The 26,776-nt window shown below is 45.6% G+C and overlaps 1 protein-coding gene across 2 annotated transcripts in view; it reads right to left on the bottom strand.

Moving 5' to 3' along the window:
• Positions 1 to 742: 742 nt before the first annotated feature.
• Positions 743 to 26,776, bottom strand: part of AHRR (aryl hydrocarbon receptor repressor) — an 837,654-nt gene continuing 811,620 nt past the window's right edge. For both annotated transcript variants that reach the window (XM_069219459.1, XM_069219460.1), the window contains exon 11: positions 743 to 4,756. In XM_069219459.1, coding sequence (XP_069075560.1) covers positions 3,628 to 4,756 — 1,129 coding nt within the window. In that variant the 3' untranslated portion in view covers positions 743 to 3,627. The remainder of the gene's footprint in view (positions 4,757 to 26,776) is intronic.

Genomic DNA, 26,776 nt, shown 5'->3' with positions numbered 1-26,776 from the left:
TTTGCCTCTTCTGACCGCGGCCGAACCGCCACGGTCAGAATGCCCTGCGGGGCACCGCCGGCCTGTCGGCGGTGCTCCCGCCGACCCTGGCCGCCGGGGTCAGAATGACCCCCTATGTACTAATAGGCTACTTCTCTATTCGACTTATCTCATAAATACTAATGAGGACGTTCCCAAATTGCTGCCGACAAAGAAGTGCAGCCGTCATAGCAATGGGGGCCTGCTGCGGTCAGTAGACCACCATGTCAGTGATTTATTTTAAATAACGCAATCGCCACCACCTGACAGATTACTGCCTGCTAAATTTAGAGAAGACTGCTGGATCAGCGGTTTTGATGGCCATTCAACAAACTTTACATGAGTTTTTGTTTTTCAGAAACAAACTCCCAAAGGAAAAGCAAAAAAACAATAATCCCCACACCCTTGGGTTTTTCTGCCAGGCGTGGGGGTCATTATTGTTTTATTCTGTCTCTCACTGATAGGATTTTCCTGTCAATGATGGACAGAATAAAACGATACTACACCACTCACCCTAAATAGGGCAGGTGATGTAAGGTTCTTCCTCCACTGCCGCCACTCAGTTGCACTGTTCGAGGAAGCTTTCTGTCAATGAAGCCAACATGGGCTCTATTGATGGAAAACTCAATGTCTGCCCATCTCTAAATGAGGCAGACAGTACAAGGGTTTGGTGGGCATGGTCACATTCGCAACAAAGAATAAATGAAAACTCAAAGCACACCAGGTTGTTCTTTTATTTGCAATAGATTAACAGTCTGAAATAACCTACATGTAGAACAGTTCTCTTCTGCTCTCTGGCAGACTTCTTAAAGCTGTACATTTTTTTGGCGAAAAGTGATATATAAAATGCTAATTAAATGTGATAGCATATTCACAGATGTGGTTGGTACTATTTCAAGCTACGTGGTTGAAAAAAAGTCTGATGATTGGTCAAGGCACATTAGATAACATAGTTTATATGTTAGCGCTATTGTATTGCTGGCAAAATTTAATTTCTTCCTTTCGGTATCAAAAGTAAAACGTGCAACATAAAAAGCATTTGTTTGTAAATATGAAAATAGCACTACATTACACCGGAGTGCATCTATCCCAATGAATGAACACAAAATGTTACAGTCTCTTTTTGCAGAACAATGTCTTATTTCATAACAAAATGCTTAGTTACACACCAATATACAATGTGGAGATTGTAGTTATTATACTCTCCCATGTACAAGTCAAATTTCACAACTGTACAATAAAAAACATAATTTATACTTAGTAATATACAGTTCGGACCACGTATTTTTAATTCACTCCTTTAGACTGTAGTTTATGTCTGGCACCTTAAATGTCTTCTTAAACAACCTGATTCATTTAGCTGCCCTTTTTTGATCATTTTTCCTGGGTTCTATTATATTTATTGAAATCAATCCGGAACCAGACAAGGAGAACAAGGAAAGACTCTTACAATTACAATAAAGCAATATAACCTTCAGCTGTAACTGGATACAGTTGCAATGTTGAGAAGCACCATGATCATGCAGCATTCGCATTATTTCAGTCTGTTTAAAAGTATAGATTTATTTGATACTGGCTACAAGAGACCTTCAGTCATGTGGCTCCCATTAAGTACACTATGAACCTGATTTAGAGTTCAGCAGATGGGTTACACCTTCTCAAAGTGACAGATATCCCATCAGCTGTATTACAAGTGTAATATATTAGTAAAACGACAGATGAATATCCGACTGATTTGACGAACACTAACTACAAGAGGTCCCCATTGGCAGGGGGCAGTTTTAGGAGGGAGGGAGGCAGGCGGGAAGCACACTCACACTCATTCTTTCACACACACACACATGCACATCCTTTAACAACACTCATCAACATTCAAACATGCACGCACGCACCAAACATTCATTTAAAAATATCACACACACACTTACCTTCAGCCTCGGAGGTCCCAAGAGGGTCGAGACTGCTGCCTTCCCTCGCTGGCTGACCTTAGGTCAGCCAATGAGGGAAGGCAGCAGTCCCAACTTCGTCACAGAGAGGGATGGGGTCAGTGAGACTGCTGATCCCACCCCACTCTGACGAGGTGTCACTGATTGACACTCGTCCTGGGCGCTTCAGGGCTTAAACCTGAAGAGCCCAGGTTGAAGTCAATTGGTGACGCTTCCTTCGTCACCCGGGGAAGGGCCTCGAGGCACCTTTGCTGAGCCGAGGAGGTCACGCCCACAAGAGTTGTGACCTCTTCAGATAAGCAAAGTTCAGCTCAGGCAGCCAGAAGTCTGCACAAATCGTGCATGTCTCTCTCCTGGCTGCCTGACCTGAACATGAAGAGTGTCTGTCAGGCTGACCTTTGCTCAGCCTGACCGGCACTCTTCATGAGGGGCAAAAGGTGGAGGGGCGTGGCCCCTCCGCCCTAAAGGACGGACCACGCTTGTGAGGCCCTATGCCACCTGATAGGAACTCTTGAAAGGCAACATTTCAAGTAAGTGAAAGTGATTTGATATAGCACTCCTTCCTGTATGTTTGCCTACGCCAAGCACGGTAAACAAAGAGTGCACTGTTTACTGTCTCTAGGGGTGTCTGAATGCAGCATGCACGTGAGGCAGATGGTGTTCATAAAAGACAGACAAAGCCAGGCTGACTATCTTTGACAGTGGTCGTTTAGAAATAGGTTGATGTCTTGGACATAAATAAATATAATGTAAACTACGATCAACTTAGGTCGGACTGGTTCTCCTGCCATCATGGTATGTTAAAATGTTTTATATGCTGATTGTGCCCTAGAGTTTCTTATATCTGGAGATTTTTGCTTTCTGTGGGAAGGACCTGGTATTTTCCAGACTGCTTGCGATGTTCCACGTGCTGTATAATTTAACACGCACCCTACTAAAGCTGTAACACCGAAAGGCTTTGCAGAACAAAGTATGGAAGAGACTGAAAATGTCTGAAATACTTTAGAATTGCCAAGTTACACTCCTTGACTTTTGGGGACATTGACCTTGTTGAATCAGTCTTAACTCAAGAGTTCGTTATTGTAATATAAACTTTTTGCCTGCCTCAATTTCAAGTGCATAGTGGAGTTTGTGTATGGACGTCTTCTGGGTGTCTCAGGAACCCGAATATTTTAGCCGGCAATGCAGATTCTGCAGCAGTCATCTTGTAAAGTCCAGGCACTGACATTAGCACACCCGGCACCACAAATGGTAGGAAGCCAGAAGGAGAAGCAGTTTAGCTCTAAACTATTCTGTCATTTGAAAGTTGTTAATCAAGATTTTCTTGCATGTACCCACTAATAACAGACCCAAGGATGTTGCTGAGACACAATCAATTGTTTGTAATTTCTGGTGTGGAAATGTTTTTATTTATTCCATCAAAGAACTAAACTAGCACAAAGGAAGCACCGTCTGCTGTTTTTTGGTGATCTTTCCCTTAGGACTGATAGTATTCCCTTAGGGCAGTGTACGATCAACATGGAAAAGAATTTACATGGTAAAAATTGCTAAGAATTGTATGGTGCTGGGAATCCAAATGAGACTGCACATGAATGTGATCTCTAAATAGCTAAAATAGTGCAATTTCTAACCCAAAACAGACAATAAACCCCTTAATAAAACACTACTGTAAGAATGCAAACTCTGTTGCCTTGTTGTGCATGGAGTTCTGCAGGTAATTTGGAAGCATGTGTTTTGCAAAGCTTGTGTGCACCACATCCGGTTCCCTGTCAGTCCATGGTGGCGAATCCAAGGGCTCTTTCTTGATGGTCTGAACCAGACCATGACCTTTGAGCTCATACTGCAGCTTGTAATTCGGATCGCTCAGTGCTTTCTGCATCATTGAACCAGACCCGTAGAACTGATTGTTGTAACAGTCTGGACTTGAAAGGCTGACCATGCTATCTAGAAATGAACATTTCTGAAGGCAAAATGGAGTCACTTCCTTGTGAAATGTTCCTTTGAGTGGCCTGCAGATGTTTACACTGCTGGAGTGGGAGGGTGTAGACTTGCATTGTCCGTTGTGTGGGAAGTGAGGCAAGTACTTTGGCCTTTGACATGCAGACTGGTGGCCTCTGTGGTTTGGTTCAGTCTTGAGATACAAGCTTTCTGGAAAGCCTAGTAGCTGTTTCTTGAGCACTCCGCCCTGACCTTGCCACATGTGGGTATGTGCTGACATATACAGATCAAGTCCACTTTCTGAGTCGGAATCATTCTCCGTTTTGATGGGTATGTCTAGAGGCAACCCAGGCTCGTACATAGAGGACATCAGTGTACCCTCTGACTTAACACCTTCTGTGGCATAGCCCTCTGTAATAAATTGCTGCAGACCTGCTTGCAATGCCTCCGAGCTTCCTCGTTGGACCCGGCAATTGGGTGACGGATCTATATCGCTCTGGTCACCACAGTAGAAGGACTTGGCATTTCTGTTTGTAAATTGGCTGATGTGCTGACTAATGGTCCGAGAACTGGTTGGGTTCATTATCGACCAGGTGCTGTTTGTGGTGCAGTGGTTTTGGGTGCCAGAGAATGATTTACAGAAGTTAAGGGGCTCATCTTGTGTGAAGTCACTGCTACTTTTGTTTAGCTCGAACTTAACTTTAATTTCTTCTTTTTCCTGTTTTGCCGTTGTCCAATTCAGTGTTGTCGTCTGTCCAGTTTCACTAGAGGCGCTGTTGTGTTGTATCCCCCGGGCCTCCTTGACCCCTAACACAGTATCTGGTCTCTTCAGCTCCTCCTCGTCTTTCCTGTCACTAGGAATATAAAAAGAATCAGTTACAAACTAGCACCTCCTGATTTTTACATCTATTCGTTTGTGTTTTTCTGGATGTTGTTTTTGTTTTAGGTCTTTTTATTTACAGTATGCGATCAACTACAGTACACTTGTATGTAAAAGTTAATTTCTCTGAAAGATTACTAATACATTAGATTTAATTCCCTAATTCATAGCAAAAAGATAAAAACAAACATTGGTAAAGAAAACAGGTTTAGTACTGGCTGTCGACCCTTTTCTTTTAATTTTTCCCAACACAGTCCACCAGCAAATTAGAACTTGACAAATTCATAAATCTTCACCCAGATTTGTGAATCCGCAGTGGATGGTGTGAGAAAGAGCCCCTTTTTCCAATGGAGTGCCTTGAATGTGTCAGTTGGATTCGTGAATCCTCAGCGGAGGCTCTGCAAATTAATGGTCCATGATATATCTGAAATGTAACCTCTTCATATCCACTGCAGCACCTTTGTCATCACTAACTTCTTGAAAATTACTGAACAGATTTAAAAGCAACCAAGCAAAGGCACTTCCTTGACTAAAGTTCTACTTTTGGCTGAAATTGGTGTAATTCCTTTCAGCTATTTTTTTAAACATACATGATTTTAGACTATAATGGGAATTAAATGATACTTCTGGAACCCCCTTTGTCTTGGTCCCTCTGCATAACATTTACCACGAAAAACCGAAAGAAGATGCCCTTTTTTTCAAACGTTTTGGGCAGATTCGACAAACGGTGCCAAAATTATTCAGACAACCAGAAATGACCTTCCTGTGGAAACTGTGAAATAACCATAACTGTATGCAACTGTTGCTGCAAGTCCAGCCAGACCTCCATTGAAAAGACATTTTTTCATGTCCCTATAATTTGGGCCTCATGGACTTTTCGGCCCTCAAACTTGCCACACACTTAGCTTATGCATCTAAGTTCAGGCAACCCAATTTTGATGCAGTTCCATACATGGAAAAAAAAATCAAGAGGCTCAAAAAAGTACTGTTTTCTCATTTTACCTTCAAAAACAAATTATGCTCACAGCCATGGACATCAGGGATCACAGCCCTGACCACTGGTTTGCCCCTTGCAATCCCAAGCACTGCCTGTGGCCCCTGGCCTCAGAGGTAGCAAAATCAGTCCCAAAAGAAGAGGCAGCTTGCTCTTATGGACGTTGGTGCCTCACCTTCATTTTTTGCCCTTTTTATTGTTACACTATCAGTAAATAATAGTCTGTTATTCACTATTAGTGTTATTAAAAAATGGAGCACCAGGAGCTTGAATGAGACCTTCAGTAGCAGATTGGCAAGTAAAATCTTTTTTTTAAATATATGGTGTGTGCATGCTTGTGGGTGAGAATGTGTCTGTGTGCAAATTCTGATGCATCTGCTGGCGCTACACTAATGCATTGCTGGGGTAGCTTTGTAGAAATGACGCTACTCCAGCAATGCGAGGAGACTCTCATTGGAAAAAGGCCTGCATCAATTTTACGCCCGCTCTGAGCATGCAGTAAAATTCTGATGCAGTGAAGTCGCAGAATGATGCAGTGAAATGTTGTAAATTTCACTGCATCAGCTCTATGTGGCTTTTTGCCTGGGAACACTGCATACTTTATACCTGGTGCAAGTATAATCTGACGCAGGGCTCTACAAACTGATGCACTGGGCCCAATGAGTCAGTTTGTAAATCTGGAGTAGTGCAGTGCACTGCTAGCACCAATGCTGCGTCAAGTAAAATTGATGCAGCAGTGGCGCAAAGGACTTGTAAACGAAGCCCGGAGTGTCAGTGAGTATGAGTGAGTTAGAATGAGTGAGAATAAGAGTGGGTGCACGTGAGTGAGAAAGTATGAGTAAGTGAAAGTTACAGTGAAAGTGAGTGTGAATGAAAGAGAGAGAATGAGTGAGTGAGAGTCTGTGAGCATAAGTGATGGTGAGTGAGAAAGCTGGTCTACCGTTGGCCCTGGCATACTGAAGGAAATTCTTGGCTTCTAGAGTCACCAATGGAAAAATACTGCCTCTGGCATACAGGAGACAACTGTTAGCATTTACCACTGAGAAAAGGGTGTCCCCAAATGTTTAATTTAGTTCTGGGAACGGGGAAAATCTTGTAATTCATTTAAAGCATGTAAAGAGGTCCAGCAGGAATGTTTATTTATGACTATTGGGCAATTATGACAGTCATTTGTGAAAAAAACTAGCACGGGCATGCTGGGGGTAATTCGTGTCATTGAGAAAATGTACATAAAGTTAATCATACACCATAGCTGCTAGGCATCTGTTTATCTTTATTATGTTGTCATGTGCTCGACAAACCTCTTGGACTTTGATGATTGACCTTGTGCTCGCAGCCTTGGGCTGCAATCTGCTTATCGCTGCCATATTACTTTTTCCAATTACAGTTCTGAGAATTGTTGTGCTTAATCAGTAACTGCCAGAACAAGTTTGTACAGGTCGTTGCCACCTTCTTCCAGCTGCATCTGTACCTTCTCCCACCACACGTGTATCCCTGAAATATTCTGAAGACCGCAGAGGACCTTGAATACGATAGGGGTGGAGTTGTCCTCTGACTAAGCAGTTTTGTGTGTATATAAGGTTGGGTGCCCCAGAGTGAAGGGGCAGGTTCCGTAGGATAGTAACTTGACTGTCCTGGGACTCTGTATTAGCTCGAGCTATAATCCATGTAATAAACTTCTCTTTATTCCTCCAGTTGGTGACTCCGTCTGATTTGTGAACTCTCTGCTAAATTGACCCTGAGGACATAAAGGGTGTCCCTCCACCGCTGGGAAGGAGACCCCGGGTGGGGGTCAAATCTTTCCTGGTTCCTCAGTTGGCGCCCGAACAGGGACCCGAGTCAGGCATCCAGGGGACCGACCAGGTGACGGAGGACTCACGATTGGATTTCCAAGGGAGGCGCCCCACACCAGATTCTGAGCTTCGTTCTCTGTCGCGGATCTCCACTGTGTGTCTGCCAGCCGGCTCGACTTCTCCTGGCGCTGTCTGAATTCGGGTCTCTGTTTTCCGTGAACTACTGGAGTCCCCAACTGTTGGACTATAACAGAAGTGTCAGGTAAGGACGGGAATTGAAAGATTCCTGTCTAAAAATAGGTCTGTGAGTATTTTATTGTTTCTATCGCTCTTTGCAAAGATCGACGTCAGTGGTAAGACTGACCTCAGTTGTCATTTAAGTATATAGGAAGCAAAAGGCATATTTGCCACTCATTTGGTGCATTCAAACCACTGGTGTAAGAATTGTTTTAAAAAAAATACTGGAAGAATGCCAGCGTTCAGTTGTTGCAGGAAATTGTGTTGTTGTCTTTGCAGTAGGGACTCCCGCCTGGAGGAAACATGCCCGCTCCTCTGGCCGGGACTCCGAATCATCGAATCATGATATATATGTTAAATATGGCATAGGTCTGATTATCTGGTCTGATATATGGAGAAAAAGAACCAAAGGTAGTTCTGATTTGCAATGGCCTATTCACGGGACATTTGATAAAGATAAATTAGACTATTTACAGGAATGTTTGTTTGTGACAAAAAGTAGACTAGGATGTTAGACTCACTACGGACTTGGCAGAAAGAAGCAGACCAAAGACGTAGGAAGGCAGAGAAAGAATTACAGAGACATAAGACCAGGACGGTGACTGAAAAGGTATATGACTCTGACGTAGCTGAACATCAACAGAAAATTTTAGAACATGACCGAAGGCTTCACTTACAAACTGATAAGTGTTACCCTTCCAGGACAGTAGTGGATAAGCCACAAGAGGAAGACCCCCTTTTAAACGATATGTTAGATAAACCCCTGTTATATACTCCACCAATATATCCTACACTACATCCTCAACCTGCACCAGGTGACCCTATTGTGCCACCCCCGGTTGGACCTCAGACGAGTGCTCCGCCACCCACCACCACCCCTCCTGTCACCAGACCTATAGAGGATACACCCCGCCCGACTGTACCCACCCCTAGACTGGCCCCCGTTTGGCCCACCCCTGACTCCTGTTTAGACACCATACATACCCCCCTTCCCATGACCCCGCGAAAGTGCACCCTGCGCGGACACTTGTTTTTTAATTCACAAGAGGAAGATGTCATTGAAGAAATGACACGGAGGTGGATGACTAATTGGAATGACTATGGGGTCAGGGACATTGTCCACACTATGAAACAATGGGATAGTTTAGTTCAGTTACATGCAGCCACCCTTATGTGCAACATTATAATACAAGAATATGAGGATGATGGTTCCTCAGCTCCCGCGGGACTGGTGGACCTCCGAAAACGCGCCCCTACTGGGCTGCCGTTTGGTTCTGGTCTACATGATTATGTTGTTACTCTTCTTGTATATAGGGACCGCCTGTGGACATGTAGCCCTTCTATAAGGGCATCCATGTTTCCCATGAGAGAGGTTCCGCCGGTTTGGCGAGAACCGGTGACAGATGACGCGGGCCAAGTTATTACCGCAGGGCATTTTCAACAAATGTGGGTACACACCCCATGGAAAAGATCTGAAATATATACCCTAAAAGCCGCCTTACCTCACCCCGTAAGAACCCTGCAGGATATTATAAAGAATTGCAACAAATTCTTGAATCATGTACTATGACGTTGTCCGATATTGACATGTTAATGGCAGCAGTAGTCCCGCAGGAAGTATGGTCAAAAGTACGGAGGCACAACCATGCTGAACTAGGGGGCACGTGGGACCAATTGCAAGCAGCAGAGAGAGACAGGGTTGGGGGAGCGAAACCAGACCCACTTATATTGGCTCTCCCACTGCGTATTTTGGATTTAATGAAGACCATACTTGCACCACACAGGATAAATTGGGATAAATTGGCCACCTGTAAACAGAAAAAGGACGAGGGTGTTTCAGACTTTTATTCAAGGTTTGAGGGTGTCTTTTCTGATTACAGCGGCCAAGACATGACTACTGAAGGTCGGATAAGACTCTTTGTTGACAAATTCGTGGACAATTTATTACCAGACATAAAGGGAAAATTGAAATTGTGTGAAAGTACGTGGCCAGTCTCTACTGCCACTGGAATACTGACAATGGCCCAATATTATGAGAACAGGGAGATAGAAGAACAAGAAAAGAACGAGAAAAAAACGAAGGAGTTGAAAACAAAGGTGTTATTTCAGCAGGCCTACCCTCAGCCCCGTCAATAGCAGTCCAGATCAAGGTCACAAGGACTTCCCAATGACATAAGGCAGTCCCAACGCCCTCCCCATTCTTCCCTCTCCTACAATCAGTGTGCCTATTGCAAGCAGGAGGGCCACTGGAAGAATGACTGCCCCAATAAGGACAACTCCACAGGCCGCCCCATGCCCCCACCGCAACAGGACTACAGACCACGCGGTAGGTCTGGTCCTGCAGACAGACCCCGCCAGCAGGCCCCTCCACGGTCCCACAGTACCCCCCGCCCGAATTATTTTGATGCTTCATCCCAGCGTCAATATTTTAATGACAACTATGATGCGTATGAAGGTCAGGGATCCTCCTTTGACTAGGACAGCCTCCGACAGAGGGGGGTGGGACCAGTTTCTATTCCTGTTAGGCAGAATGGCCCTCACGTTGAGGTACAATTAGACGGTACTCCACATGATTTTTGGGTAGATACTGGGGCCACCAAAAGTTCTGTTAAACAGGAAGAGGTCCAAGGGGTCCCTCTGTCTGGCAATATTAACGTCTCTATGGGTTTTTCTGGTGTTCCGTGGCTAACCCCGTCTCCCAGTCGCTGCATGTTGCTATACTGTAGGTCCTTACATCATTAGCTCCCCTCTCATTCTTACTTTGGCCTGTAGTGAGAATTTATTGGGTTTGGACCTATTAAAGAAATTGTACGCCACCATTTATTGCTCTCCGGATGGAGTTCATGTCACTCTAGGTCCAAATATTTCCCCGTCACAATTTTTGTCAAAACCACTTCCACCCGAACTTCTAGATTTGCCAGACATTTTATGGGCCACACATAAGGACGATGTTGGATGTTTGGACATACCACCGTATGTCATACGCTTGAAAGCCAATGCCAAATTGCCTTGTCTTCCCCAATACAAATTATCCCAACACATTGAACAACAACTCAAAAATATTGTTACCCAGTTGATTGATTTGGGTGTCATTGAAGAAACGCGTGGTAATGATTGTAACAGTCCTGTCCTTCCTGTTCATAAAAAATTATCTGATGGCACCGCGTCTCCAGGACTCCGATTTGTTATTCATTTATGGGCGGTCAATAAGATTGTAATACCCCAGTTCCCTGTTGTTCCTGACATTACGACATTATTAACAATGATACCTGCCTCTGCTACTTGGTTCTCTGTTATCGATCTTAAGAATGTATTCTTTAGCATTCCCATTCATCCAGATAGTAGACACATCTTTGGGTTTTCACTGGGTGGTCGCAGTTTCCGGTTCTGGTCGCGCTCCACAAGGCTATACTGAATCGCCTAGCATTTTTAGCCAGGCCCTCAAGGGTCAATTAGATGCCCTTGTTTTTCCTTGCTCCTCGACGCTGGTTCAATATGTGGATGACCTTTTAATAGCATCCACTTCAGAACAAAATTGTAAAACAGATACTGTAGCCTTCTTGAAACATCTTGCACACCATCACCATAAGGTCTCCCTCTCCAAATTGCAGTATTGTAGACAGGAGGTTATATACCTAGGACACCTCCTGTCTAAGGAGGGACGTACGTTAATGGCTGAGAGAATACAAGCTATACGAGACATACTGGTTCCAAGGACACAGAGAGACGTTAGGGCCTTTATAGGTATTACCTCCTTCTGTCATCAATGGATTCCTAATTATTACCTTTTGATAAAACCGTTTTTGCATCTCACCCACAAAGATTGTCCTAAAAAGATTGAATGGAATGATGATTTTCAGTCTGGTTTTGATGAATTGAAAAATACACTCTGCACAGCACCTGTACTGGGTACGCCTGATTATCGTAAAGATTTTCAGTTATATGTGAGCGAGAGAAATGGATGTTCACTATCAGTGTTAACCCAAGAGCATGGCGGCAAACAACGCCCCTGTGCTTATTTTTCAGCCCTACTGGATCCAGTGGGCCATACACTCCCGAGCTGTCTACGGGCAGTAGCCGCTGCAGCGGTCGTAGTGCGCCAGTCGGCCGGGATAGTCATGGATTCACCCCTCACCCTGTTGGTCCTACACACTGTTGACGCACTATTAAACAAAACAAAAACACAGCATCTTACTAATGCACGATTAACTACTTATGAACTGACACTTTTAGCTAGTCATATAACATTAAAAAGGTGCAAAACGCTCAATCCTGCCACTTTATTGCCAATTACTGAAAAAACTGAAGATTCTTATGATGACATACATGACTGCATTCTCCGGACGGAGGATGAAACAAAAGGGAGAATGGACTTACAGGACACTCCACTGAGAGACCCTGATGACATATTATACGTAGATGGCTCATGCATCAAGCTACCCGATGGCACTACCTCTGCAGTCTATGCAGTTACAACAGCTACCACTGTAGTTGAAACAGCTAGAATACCACATAACTCTGCTCAGGCCGCAGAATTAATAACTCTAACACGAGCCTGTGAGTTAAGTAAAGGACTTAATGTGAATGTTAACACGGACAGTCAGTATGCATTTGGAGTAGCACACAATTTTGGTCGCTTGTGGGCAGAACGAGGATTCCTCACTTCACATGGGACACGTATTCAACATGGGACCCTTATAACTAACTTACTTTCTGCCCTGGCGTTGCCCAAAACAATGGCTATCATGAAGTGTAGTGTACACAAAAAGGTGACAGATGAAACTGAACAGGGCAACGCCCTAGCCGATCAGACAGCAAAAGATACAGCGTATGCAAAGACAGGACACATGTATGTGGTAGATAGTACAGAGAAGGTTCGTCACCATTAAATATTTGGGAACACGGTAGAGAGTGTCAGGAAGATACAGGATGAGGCAACTGAACAGGAGAGAAAGGAATGGGGAGAAGGGAAGGCCAAGCTAGATGAAAATACGGTGTGCTGGACAGATCTGTCACAGAGGGAAAGATGGATGTTACCCGATGCATTTGTGCTGCCAGTAGTGACTATGGACCATGGTCCTGCACACGTTAGTGCGAAAAGCATCTGTGATTTACTTGATCCGGTTTGGTCTAATAAAAACATCAGAAGAGTAGCTGACCAACTGGTTCAATCCTGCATGATTTGTTTACAACATAACATGGGGAAGGGTGCCTCAGTCCCCGCTGGGCAGTTTTCCCCACCAACGGATCCCTTTGAAGTACTACAAATAGATTATATTGAGATAGAAAGGTGTAACAACTTGAAATATGTCCTAGTTGTGGTCTGTATGTTTAGTAAGTGGGTAGAAGCTTACCCTACTAAAGATAATACTGCCCTTACCACCGCAAAGGTACTTCTGAAGGAGTTCTTCCCACGGTTTGGGGTCCCAAGGTGTGTCTGGTCAGAGAATGGGAGTCATTTTGTAGGGCAGGTGATGAAAAGGGTGTGTGAAGGGTTGGGCCTCCGCCAGAAGTTTCATGCAGCTAACCACCCCCAGTCAGCAGGACTAGTTGAAAAATATAATGGCACACTTAAATTGAAGATGTCAAAAATATGTGCAGAAAGCGGTATCCGCTGGCCGGATGCGTTGCCCCTGGCTTTAATGTCTGTCAGGATGACGCCTCACTCTAGATCAGGGTTGTCACCCCATGAGATAGTGATGGGTAGGCCAGCAAATGTCTGGGGGGTCCCTCGACCTCACAAGTACTCAGAACTAGAACATCCTGTTTTGATGGACTATTTAAATGAACTCACTAATTCTTTGCGTTCTATTCACCAACAGGTGCGTGAAGCACTTCCATCTGTATCCACTGATCCAGGCCACAAGATACTACCTGAAGACTGGGCCCTCACAAAGAATTTACAGCGGAAAAAGAGTCTCGAACCTCGATGGAAAGGCCCGCGACAGGTCCTTCATGCTACTCGAACAGCAGTTAAAGTCGAGGGAGCTAAGAATTGTATACATGTATCCCACTGTAAGAAAGTACCCCTACTCGTACCCTCTGATGAAATAAAAAGTGGTGACCACCCGACGACTAAGGACCATTTCAGCAACACTACGCAAAGTGATAAAAAACAGAACGACAGTGTGCTGCAGGAGGTTCCCTCAGATTTAGGTCACACTGAACAATTGTTTCCTGACCATACCATACCACAGTCCACAAGATACGATTTCCGCCCACGAAAATAAGAAAATGAACAATGAACTGATTGCTTGTCCCCTGTATTAAGTCTGACAATAGCTGCAGGGCCGTGATTTTGACTGTCGGGCGGACCAGAGTGTGTCAATAGGACTGCTGGAATCACCCCACAGTGTAGCAACCACCAGTCACGGGCAGCACCTAGGTTGGACTGAACTGCTAGTGGGACAAGCAATAAAGAGAAATGGGTGTTATAGAAGAAGACAAGAGGAAAAAGAAGAAAATAAGTAATTTAAAAAGACTATTAGGCCCACGTATCGCTTGTCTCACCATAACAATACTATTTTTGGTACTTCTGTCCTCCATTGGGTGGGTAATACATGATTCTGACTCAGAGGTCTCACCAACTACGCCACTGCCTCCAGAACACAGCCATGTTTCCTTACCATCCCATGAGGAAGGACGACGTAAGGAATATGAAAACAATACCTTCATATCTATGTTACATCAACATCAGCTGGCTGTAAATAGAACAAATTGTTGGATATGTGGCTTGCTACCGAGTTCGGTGCAAAGAAGGTTGCCATATATTGCATTCCCTTTTTCTTTTGATGGCTCCTGCAGCGCCTGGAATGAACTATCAGCCATTTGGGCTACCTCAATGGATGCTACTAATTCCGGACTATTGGTCACCCACCTATACCGGTTATGCTGGCCCACTGGAACGAGAGTTTATGGAACAAAGGAAGAAAAGTCAGAATATGCTGACCGACGAAATAGGTCTACTGACATATATTTTTTATCCTTTAATACCACACCCCGGATTGGCCGAAGATTTTTTGTAACACAGGTCAAGGCTCCACTTTGTTTTCAGAAAAGTGGTAATAGAAGTGTAGGTGCCAGTAACTGTAATGCTACAGTAACATTGAATGGAACTAATTGGCCTACCATGATACCATCACGAAACTCGTATTTTGTTTGTGGTAATAATGCCTACACCTCCTTGGTACCCACCTGGACTGGCACGTGTTACATTGCTTGATTACTACCACCAACTTACAGAGCTGGCCCTCAACACCACAGGACTCGGAGAGGGGTAACATCTGCAGAAGATACCTCAGCACAAGAAGCATTGGACTACTTTAAAGGAATCCTTCCATTTTGGGGCCCTATGATGAACAGTAGGGATATCAGACATCTCACACGAGTCGTGGAAGCAACAATAAATGAAACAGCAGGAGCTCTAAGTAACATCACTGCAGAGCTCGCTGCTGACCGCCATGTTACTCTTCAAAACAGAATGGTTCTTGACATTATCTTGGCAGACCGTGGTGGAGTTTGTACTTTGATTGGATCGAGCTGCTGCATTTATATAGCAGACAATGCCCCTTCAGTGTATAAAACTATTCAAAGGTTGCATATCATAGCTTCCACAATACACCAAGACGAAGGAACATGGTCCTTGACCGACTGGTTTTGGGGCTTGATTTCCCAATGGGGCTGGAAGATACTTATATTCCTTTTTGTGCTTGCTGCTGTATTCCTCACCTGTTGTCTTTGTGTACAGTGCCTACCTGCTTTGTGCGGTTGCTATATGGCATCCATTGCCCTCTGGCCTGTTCGCCCTCCTCAACACACGACTATGCTGTCCCTTGAGCAGGAAATAAAAGACCTTATGTCCATTAAAATAGACACTGAATGACGTTCAAACTTGCCTCACAATGGCAAAAGGAGGGATTGAGAAAATGTACATAAAGTTAATCATACACCATAGCTGCTAGGCATCTGTTTATCTTTATTATGTTGCCATGTGCTCGACAAACCTCTTGAACTTTGATGATTGACCTTGTGCTCGCAGCCTTGGGCTGCAATCTGCTTATCGCTGCCATATTACTTTTTCCAATTACAGTTCTGAGAATTGTCGTGCTTAATCAGTAACTGCCAGAACAAGTTTGTACAGGTCGTTGCCACCTCCTTCCAGCTGCATCTGTACCTTCTCCGACCACACATGTATCCCTGAAATATTCTGAAGACCGCAGAGAACCTTGAATACGATAGGGGTGGAGTTGTCCTCTGACTAAGCAGTTTTGTGTGTATATAAGTTTGGGTGCCCCAGAGTGAAGGGGCAGCCTCCGTAGGATAGTCACTTGACTGTCCTGGGACTCTGTATTAGCTCGAGCTATAATCCATGTAATAAACTTCTCTTTATTTCTCCAGTTGGTGACTCCGTCTGATTTGTGAACTCTCTGCTAAATTGACCCTGAGGACATAAAGGGTGTCCCTCCACCGCTGGGAAGGAGACCCCGGGTGGGGGTCAAATCTTTCCTGGTTCCTCATCATGATGAGCATGCACTGAAAAGTGCTGGCACTGGCACACTTGAGGAAATTGATGGCATAGGGAATCCTATGCCAAAATGCTGGCACCAGCTCCTTGGAAATACTTCTTGGCGTAAGGGAAGAAAACGTGGCAAAATAGGATGTGGTCAACTGTGACAAAATACTGGACCTGAAGTTCTAGAGGTAATCTGACACAAGAGAAACCCAAGGTATATGATGGCTTTAATTGCAAAATTCTGACACTGGCATTTTGTAGGCAATGTTTGGCCCAAGAGTGCACACATGGAACACATGGAATATGAGGGGCACCCATGACAAAATGCCGGCCCTGGCACAATGGGGGTAATTCTTGACATATGGGGGCATCCACAGCACATTCTGAAAACAATGGAGTCAACTACTCAATTTCCATTGGCTTGGCACAGAATGATAGGACTTGAAAATGAATGAGTGTTGTTTCAGATCCTATGGATGTTTAGCAAACATATGTTGAAATTGTTCTTTTAAATACACTTTGTGACCCCATTTTGTTCAACATTTTATTGGGGGAGAACTCTCAAACCCTATCTAGAAGGGGTCTGAGTCACAAAAATTCAGGGTATTACATCTCACCACTTTCAAATATGATGTCAGCGCCCTAATATAGATGGTTTATAAAATGGACATTTGTCTCTTTTGTGTTATATTAGTTATGCAGTTATTACATAACTTCAGCAATGTCAAGTACTGAGATGTTTTCAAGATGAAGGCCATGTGACACCACACTACCTAGGAATATTCAGGGTCAAAGGCCATATGAATGACCTCCTGTGATGTCATAAGTTCAAAGAGTGTGTGATGTCACTTCTGCTACCCCCTGTATTTTGGGGAATCGACATCCATGCTCATAGCTCCTGGTAGACAGCGCCATGGTATACTCCATATATATGATACAAACAAGATCATGTGCTAAACATGTATCAGATAGCAGAGAAATGAAAACAGCCATGCACATCTGGTTAAACATTAGTACCATGATCATAGTTGGCACATTGAATGCTGCAAGGGGAGAAAGGGGGGAACAAAACCAACTAGATATTTAAACAGGTGATGAAAAGGGAATAAACAAGGGGAACGGTGCAGATCTAGTGCAGGTGTGTGATAATGCAAAGGGGAATGGGCATGTGGAGTCAAGAGTCCCAAACAGGCAAGTGTCTGGGGGTCGGGGGAGGGAAAGAGGAAGTATCTGGTCGTTGCAGCAGCAATGCAGCAGGGGCGGTTAAAGAAACAGCTTTAGTACTCTTAGTTTCGGTGGATTGAAGCAAATAAATTCCAGGCGTGACAGCGTGGCAGTGGGTTCCATATCAATTGGAATCTAGCGTCCGTGTGAGACAATGTGTCAGAGAGCTATTCCATAGCCGTAACATGCCAAAATCGTGTAGTCCACTGTGGTATAGTCAGGGGTCAAGTGTTTCCAGGCCAGCACAATCAACTGCCTGGGTGTGTGGAGCATATAGCTAATAAGCAACCATGCCGCATTTGTCATAGTTTTCAGTAGGCAGACGGAGGCCTAGAATTGCAATGTGGTATGTGGTGGTAAAGGGGTAACCTATCACCTCTTTTATATGGCTAAGGACTTCTTTCCAAAATGTCGTGATAAGGTAACATCACCACAAAATGTGGCAGAAGTCACCTTGGTCTGCTTCACACCGTCAACCGGGAGCAGATGTTTCTGGAAAGATTGTCGCCAGCCGATACATCAGTTTGTAGGCTGTCTCCAGATGGGAGAGGCTATGATACGTTTTAGGGATGTCACACCACAATGTCTCCCATTGTTTAAGGGAGAGCCCCTCAGTGGTGGTCGAGTTCCACACCATTTGGTATGTATGTGTATCGAGTGGGGCAAAGTATTGACATGCCCGATAGGTGTTGGAGATAAGCTTGCTTTGGCCATCGTAAGCACAAATCAGAGTCTCGAACAGGGTAAACGGATGAATGGCAGTGGGATAGATTGTATTGTGTAGTACCGAATGTCTCCATTGGCGGTTTTGTAATCGGGCTCACTCAGGGAGGTGGTATTCTTCCTTATATTGTGCAAAGATCTTCATTACGGGCCCCGCAAAGAGGTCTCGTATGGTCCTACAGTCTTTGTCCATCCATTCACATAATGCGTGAGGGGCCAAGGCAGGAGTGAAGTCTGGGTTACGAGTTATTGGGCGTTAGGAGAGGGGAAAGAGATGATGCTGCCAATTTGTCCCATATGTCTAAGACCATAGGCACTGCACGGTCAGACATGGTTAAGAATCCACACTAGGGCCCACAGGGACCTGCATGCCACTGCACGGTCCATATGAAACCAATGGCACTCGCTTTCACGTGCCACCCATGCAGATATGTAATGGAGATGGGCCGCCCAGTAGTATTCTAAGAGACTGAGACATACCAGGCCCCCACGTCCCTGGTCACGGGGCTGCACTGGCAGCGACATTGAGATTCTGTGACGCTTATCATTTCAGATTAAAGTGTAGAGGTCCTGTTGTAGGCGCTAATATCACTTTTTGGGATGGGAGTAGGTAAGGTCTGGAATACATATAGGACCCATGGTAAGACGTTCATCTTGATAGCATTTACCTGATCTAACCACGATATGAAGAGGGACTTCCATCGACGTAGGTCCTCTAAAATCCCCCTCTGGAGTAGAGGCCAATTCGCAGCTGACCAAGTGGAAAGGGTGGATGTGAGGCTAAGGCCTAGATAGTCGACCATTGTAGGGTGCATATTGAAAAGGCGCCTAGCTTTGTAGATGGGGCAGCTCTGGCTTTGGGATTGTAAAATAGAGGATACTTGATTTATACATGTTTACTTTAAAGCCAGAGACAGTGCGCAAATGAGTTCAAACGTGTTACTACCGTAGCTAGGGAGGTAGCAAGTTGTGTGAGGGTAAGTAGCAGGTCATCTGCAAATAGATTAACTTTGTGTTACTGTCCTCCTAAGGGGATATACACTATATTTTTCGTGTGGTGCATTGTAATGGCTAGTGACTCTACCACTAGAGCAAATAGAAAGTGCAATGGAGGGCAGCCCTGCCTGGTGCCCCTGCCTATATAAATAGGTTCTGAGCGACCTCCATTGACCCGGACAGTGGCCACTGGAGCAGCGTAGGATGCCACGATCTTAGACAGCATGTTCGGGCCCAATCCAGCCTTGATCAGGACTGATGGAAGAAAGGTCCAGTTGAACCTGTCAAAGGCTTTCTCTGCATCTAATGACAGGAGGCAGGCTGGAAGCTGGTAGCTATGGGCCTTTTCCACGAGGTGTGCAACCTTTCTAACATCATCTGTCCCCTGTCGATTGCGGATGAACCCCACTTGGTCGGGGTCTATGAGGCTGAGAAGATAGAGCTCTAGCTGAATTAGGGAGATCTCTACAGCTGCCATAGTGGGGGTGAAGGCAGAACTATGTGTAAAAGAATTGAATGGATGGAGGAAATGTTCTCCGAGTTTAGGGAAGAATAACCTGTAGAAGCTAACCGGTAGGCCATCTGGCTCCGGAGCCTTTCTGGGTGTTAGAGCATGTATTGCTCTGGTGATTTCCTCATGCGAAATGGGGGAGCCCAAGATATCTATGAGACAGGGTTGCAGGGGTTCCCACTCACATGCAGCAAGGTAGTCATCAATTAGTGCTTGAGGGACATCCTCTCTAGTGTAAAATCTTGGCAAAAAGTGTTTAATTCCCAATGTTTGTCGCACTTCCTGGTTTTCCAACCCCCTGAGGGTGACCAAAGTTTGTCAATATGAGCTTTTACCTGTGCCTGCTGCAATCTGTGTGCCGACAGGGATCCTGTTTTATTGCCCCCTCATATAAGTGCTGTTTGAGTGTCAGGAGGGCTCGCTCTGCCCTGTTCGTCTTGTGGGCTCGTAGTTGGCCCTGAAGGATGGCCAATTGTCTCTTAGAGCATCACATTATCTTGCTGTTCTAAAGTTTTGATGTCTGCAGATAGTGTGTTCTCAACTAATTCGGCCTCCCTTCACCTATCTATAGCCACCGATGTAATCACCCCCGGCATGGTAGCTTTGAAGCCATCCCACAAGGTATGGAGAGAAGTGATCTGCTCTTTATTGTGAGCAAAATAATGAAGGATGCCTTTGTGGATTTCATTTGTGTCTACAGGGTACTGTGAGAGTTGCAGTGGAAAGCACCAGTCTGCCGGATTTCCTATAAAACCAGAGAAAGGAAGTCAGGTCAGTGCATGATCCGATATAGAAATGTTGGTTATTTTGGTGGTATGGAGTTGGCGAAGAAGGGTGGGTGTGAGAAATACAGCCGAAACGTGAGTATGTGGCATGCACATGGGAGTAAAAAGTATAATCTCGGACATCTGGGTGTTGGTAGCGTCAAGCATCAGTAAGGCTTAAATCTTGGATCTCTCTTTTTAGGTGCTCTGACGTGGCGCCAGAACATGGGTAAGTAGCAGCTTGGCAATCCAAAGCGGGGTCCCACGATAAATAAAGTCCCCACTCACAATGATATCCCCTTCAGTCCCCATAATTGTTCCCTAAGGATTCTGTGTATGTAAGCATCCTGCGTAGCATTCAGGGCCTACATATTAAGTAGCGTGATCCGGTATTGCCTCTAGATGGGGTGTAGAGTGAAGTAGCGGCCGTCAGTGCAGCGAGTCACTTTAGGAATGTGAGGGCCAAAGGGTGCTTGACAAAGTATGCCCACTTCGGCCGTTTTAGAGTCTGTGTATGCCTATTGACAGATGGGGTGCGGTGGATGGGCCATTTGGATTTGCTTACACCCCATAGGTGGGTCTCCTGTAGGAAAATTATATCAGGTCATGACGGAGGATGTACCGCCATACCTGTTTGCGTTTAGGGGGAAAGTTGAGGCCACGTATATTCAGAGAGATTAATTTAGTTCCATTGATAAGAGACAGCCAGGCTTAAGGCTGGGAGCCATAGGTCTATGCCGCCATGTGATTTGTGGAGGTCTGAATCTATGTTGCTAGAAAGTATGTAAGTTAATCGTGTCCCCCCAGCAGTGTGCAAATAGCAAGACATGCCCAAAAGGCCCCCCAAAACCCTAAGAGTTCATATTTGCGATAGTAGACCCGCAAAGAAAATCAGTGATTAATTAATATAACATTAACAAACGAAGGCCAATATGGCACAACAGGAAAGCACATCGATCTTGGAGACCGGTGTTGGGGCACCTGCATCTCACCAGAGGTGTCATCCTCAAGGGAGACAGAGAGTGAGGGGTGGTCCATGAAGGGTAGTCCACAATGTGATGGCAGGTGGTCTCAACGGGAGCTCCCCGGAATCCCCACAACTGCGTGTTTATGATTGGGAGTGAAGATGGTAGCCGAGCAGAGCGCCAAACTGGGTTGTTGGTGCTTAAGTGTTAAGGTTAGTTACCCAGTGGTGGAGGGTGTTGTAGAAGGCGGGCGGTCCATATTGTGGAGATGCTGAATTATATCTTGTTTCGCCTCTTGTGATGATGCCGCCATTGCACGTGCGCCTGGGAGCTGGGAGCCAATCTCGGCCCAGACAGGCTTCACGGCCTTCCTCAGTGAGTTGTTGCTCCCCCCGGGAGGGGCCGGGAATGTGGTTGGAAGAGATGGGGGAGTCCTCCTCCAGGACGGTTAAGTTTAGTAGTTTTCACACTTCAGTGAGGGAGCGTAAGGAGCAACTCCTCCCTTCCAACTGGAAGATAAGTGGAAATGGATGTCCCCACTGGTATCTGATGCCCAGGCTGTCAGTGACGGGTTTGAATTCTCTGAGGTCGCGGAGAGTAATGGGTGAGAGATCCTGGTACATTTGGAGGGTGTGTCCTTTGAAGAGTAGGTTTGATTTTTTACGTGCTGCACAAAGCTTAGCCTCTTTCTTGGTGAAAAAATTGACATGTGTTAAGATGTCAGGAGAAGTGATCAGTCTGCCATGAGCAGAGGACACCCTGTGGGATCCAGGGCAGGCGGTGGGACATCAGGGTTGCCCATAATGGATTGGAGAACTGATGTTGTGAAAGTCATTATAGTGTCTCCTTCTGTCCCCTTCAGGATCCTCTGAAGGTGAAGGTTTCTGTAATGCCTCCGGTTTTCCAAGTCCTCCTGTTTAGATTGAAGTTCCATGTGTTATTGTTCCAGGGTTGCCATAGCATCTCTTGGTCCTCGAATCTGCATCAACTGTACGTTCAAGGTCGTACACCCGCTCCCCAATTTCAGTTACCTCTCTTTTGACATCTTTAATGCAGGAATGAGGTCAATTTTTAACTAGCCTATGTCCAATGGGATTTCCTGAAGAAAGTGGGACAAGAAGTCTTCTGTAATAGGCACTGGTGGTTTCTCACGTTTGCCTGATGGTCCATCGGATTTCTCCGGATCTGCCACTGGGGATTTGCTCCAGAGGGAGGCTATTGGTACCTCCTTAGTAGATTTATTACAGGGCATTGTATAAGTAAAATGTGAAGAGTGCAGTCGAAAGGAGGAGTTCGTGAAAGTTGATAGTTCAAACAATTCCACAGTGGGCGGGACCCTTCCCTGACGGAGTCCTGGCAAGGAGAGATTCAGAGATGATCGCTGAGTCAGAGTCCCTCACCTAGTCTCATTGGGGGCATCTCAGGATGGGAGCACATCCTCAAAGGGGCCCGCGTTCTGGGCAGAATTAAAGGTCTAGGGAGCCCAGCTTCATAAGAGTGTGCAGTTTACTAATGCCCCAGCCAGATCCAATGTGGCAGTCCCCATAGAGAGGTGTGTGGTGTTGAAAAGTCCTTAGATGGTGCTAGCGGCCATGGGGTTTAGCATGATCACGATCATTAGCAAGAGGCAGCTGCAGAGTTAGTGTACTCTGCCGAACCAGCTACAGGTTTAATAGTGTCAGGGTGTCACGCTTCTTTCAGGGGGAGTTATAATTCACCATATATGGGTCACCTTCGCTGAGCCCAGCAGGTGAGTAGCTCCCAGTTCCAGGAGTCACGCAAATAGGTCTACAGAGACTGATTCAGGTTGGCGGGGGCAGGTCGCATATGTCAATATTGGGTCTTAAAACCTTCCCCCCAGGCAGGCAGTACAACAGTGTATTCCCTATCAGCTTGTAAGTCACTGCGTGAGTGGAAGGTATGCTCCCAGTGCAGGCAATCTCTCTTTCCGTAATGTTCCAAGAGGGAGCAAGTTGGGGTTAGGTTGGGTACTGCCGCTTTGTTAGCATTTGCAGGTGTCCGGAGTTCCCTTCCGTCACTGACCCCCAGCAAGCAGGTGTCTCGATGGCTGGGCAAGGTCAGGCTCCCGGGCTTGCAAAATAGCGGGCCTATTTCTGCTAGATGTCAGTGCCCCCGCAAAGCGCAGGTCCCAGAGTGTAGGGTGAAGTTCAGGCCCCCCCCCGGGCTAGTTGCCGGCACTTATCTTTGTAATGTACATCCTCAGGAGCATCAGGTCATCGTCTTAGAGCCCCTGGAGCCTCAGGTCTCCATAGCAATGAGACACACCTCCGATTAGCAGGCCCCCCCTCCACTAGGCTGCCAGGCTCCAATCAGCAGTGGGCCTCGGTGCCAGGTCACGGCAAACAGGGGAGGCCAGGCAGCAGGGACCACTTTCAAATTGGCTGGTCCTCTCCTGCTACACCGCTGTCAGCAGCCAGTAAAAGCTTGTGCCAGGGAGTGACATGGGGACAGCTCTTCTATCCCAACCGGCTGCACCACCAGCCAAAACCGCAGGACCTACTCTAGAACTTGTGGGCTGTGTGCCCTCTTCAGCCTGGTAACGTTCACAAGATGGTGGGGCTTCTCTAATTAGACCGCTGCTATTCACCACCACCTGGTGGCTGAGGAGCGCGGATCAAGACCCAAATGGGCATGGACCCCCAACACAGAAGCACACAGGTAACGGGTGGCTGGGGGAGGAACTCCCACAGTGCTTTAGATGTAGCAGGATAGGATGCTTGGGGCTAGAAAGCCTGAGTCCGCCGTCCTACTCCATGTTAGGTTAGGTCACACCCACATAACAGCAATTTAAAAAAATTAAGATTTCCAAAATCGCAATTTCTGTCAGTGACATTTGATTTTTTTGAGGAATGTGACTGGCTGAGAAAGTGGACAAATTTATTTTCAGCAAGTTTTGGCAGTCTCACAGTTTTGTTTATAACTCTTTTTATTGCAATTTTATAAGAAAGAATAAAGGATAAATAATAGTCAAGCATGTATTCACACACATTTCTGTAATACAATAGCAATATCATGTAGCAATCAGAGGAGTAAAGAAAGCTAGCAAGATTTAAATTAAGACATATGCGTCTACGTGGGAAGTTAGGAGAGCTGGGAGCACTCCCACCAGACTCCTTACATATTCGGCAACACATCCTCTGCAATGATAGACAATTTAGCTCTGGTGCATTTATCCATCCCCTAGTCCACTCACTGAGTTGAGGAAAGGTAGGGGCAATAACTGTTTCTCCAGTGGGTAGTGGCACACAATATTGTTCTTTGTAATCACAAAGATATCCCCAACAAGCTGCAAGCAGATGTGGGACCACGCCAGTCATCTATCATTTCCAGCAGGGCAATCTTGGGATCTAAAGGTATGAGTCCCCCAATGACTCTTCCCATTATTGCATTAATCTGTGAACAGTATTTATAAGTAGTTGGGCAATACCACTCAGCGTGGTAAAATGTTCCAAGTGCTAATCAACATATTAAGTTGTTTGGGGCTTTATCCGTTCTCCACAGTTCCTCCACATCGTAGTACACCCTTTGGGAATTGTTAAACTGAATAAGTCTGAGTCTAGACAAGATGGCTAGTGAATGTGCCGCCTTCTTCTCCTCATTCGCAATCTTACGATTCCCCAAGGTCTTGTTCTCATTTACACCTTATTTTACATAAGGGGTCAGGAGGACTAAGGGCAGGGACCTGTATCTCTTGGAGATGCCTTTATTAAGTGTTGGTTCCATTGCTACATTGGATTCCAGTGGGCTGAGCTCTGGGACCTCTGTCAGATCCTTACTCTGTGCCTCTAGAACAATGCATAAATGCACATATTTTAAAAACTGTGGCCCATATTTATACTCTGTTTGCACCAAATCTGCGTCATTTTATTCATGCAAATTCGGCGCAAACCTTACTCCATATTTATATTTTGACAATAGACACGTCTAACGTCAAAATATAGGAGTTTGTACCATTTTTGGGATGCATGCACCTACCTTGCGTCAATGAGATGCAAGGTAGGCGTTCCAGTCTAAAAAATGGTACTATCCTGATAGCCCCATATTTATCCTCCAGTGCTAAAATGACGCATGGGAGGGAGGAGGGGCTAAATAATGTCGCAAAGCTTGCTTTGCACCATTATTTAATGCCTGGGTCAGACCAGGCTTTAGGGGACCTGTGTACCCATTTCCATGGTTAAACACCATGGAATGGGTCCACAGGTGCCCTCCCCAAGCCCCAGGAACACCCCACCCACACCAGAGGGACACCAGAGGATGGGGGACCCCATCCCAGGTAAGTAGGGTAAGTATTGTCAAGTATTTCTTTTAAAAAATGTCAAAGTGCCATTGGGTGCCCTAACTTGCGCCCCCCGCATGGCACAGGGTACAATGGCCATGCCAGGGTACACTGGTCTCAGTGCTGGCCACTGGGGTGGTGGGCATGACTCCTGTCTTTTACAAGACAGGAGTCCTGTGATATGGATGGCTGAGCTTCAGAAAATGACCCTAGGCTGGTTAGAGGCATTTTATTTTTGCCCATGCATAGCACTGGCTTGCGCCATTCCTTAAATATGGCTCCCATCTGGCACTGTGGAATGGCGCAAGCCAGTGCTTATCTTTTTGCTGCAAAACTGCGTTAGCGCAGTTTTGCAGCAAAAACTATAAATATGGGCCTGTGTGCCTCGTTTATGAGGAAATGACAAAACATGGCACTGTAAACTAGAATACTGCACCGCCCTGTGTCATTTTGAAAGTGCAGGGATGTGTCATATTTACAGAAGTACGACGCATCGCTGTACTTTACTCAGCGCTGGCGCACAAACTGTTGCCTAGTGCCAACACCGGCACCCTTGCACCATGGTGCAAGGGTGCCTGCGTTGCAGGGATGACTGTTTATGTGCAGGAAGGCAAACCTTCCTGCACATAACAATCATTAATGGTGTTTTCCTCTTTCTATGTGTGCTTCACAATGCAGCACACATAGAAAGAGGAAAAACGGGGAGAAATAATATTATTTCTCCCTGTTGCGCCACTTTAATGCCACCCCTGGGGTCTTGTAAATCTGGGAATGTGTCAAGATTCCATCAGGTTTCATCAGTGTTGTGTGGGAACACCCACAGCAACACCCATGGAACCCCCCCTTTCATGCAGAGTTATGTGGGATAGGGTACCATATTTACACAAGGGGGCTTTGTGTGGCCTTGTAAATATGGGCCGGCACACTGCGCCACCTAACCATCAACAAAAATGACGCTTCGGTGGTGCAGTGTGACGC

This window comes from Pleurodeles waltl, chromosome 2_2 (assembly GCF_031143425.1).
Source record: "Pleurodeles waltl isolate 20211129_DDA chromosome 2_2, aPleWal1.hap1.20221129, whole genome shotgun sequence".
Lineage (NCBI taxonomy): Eukaryota > Metazoa > Chordata > Amphibia > Caudata > Salamandridae > Pleurodeles > Pleurodeles waltl.
The sequence above is the reverse complement of the archived record's forward strand: the minus strand, read 5'-3'. Positions and strand labels throughout refer to the sequence as shown.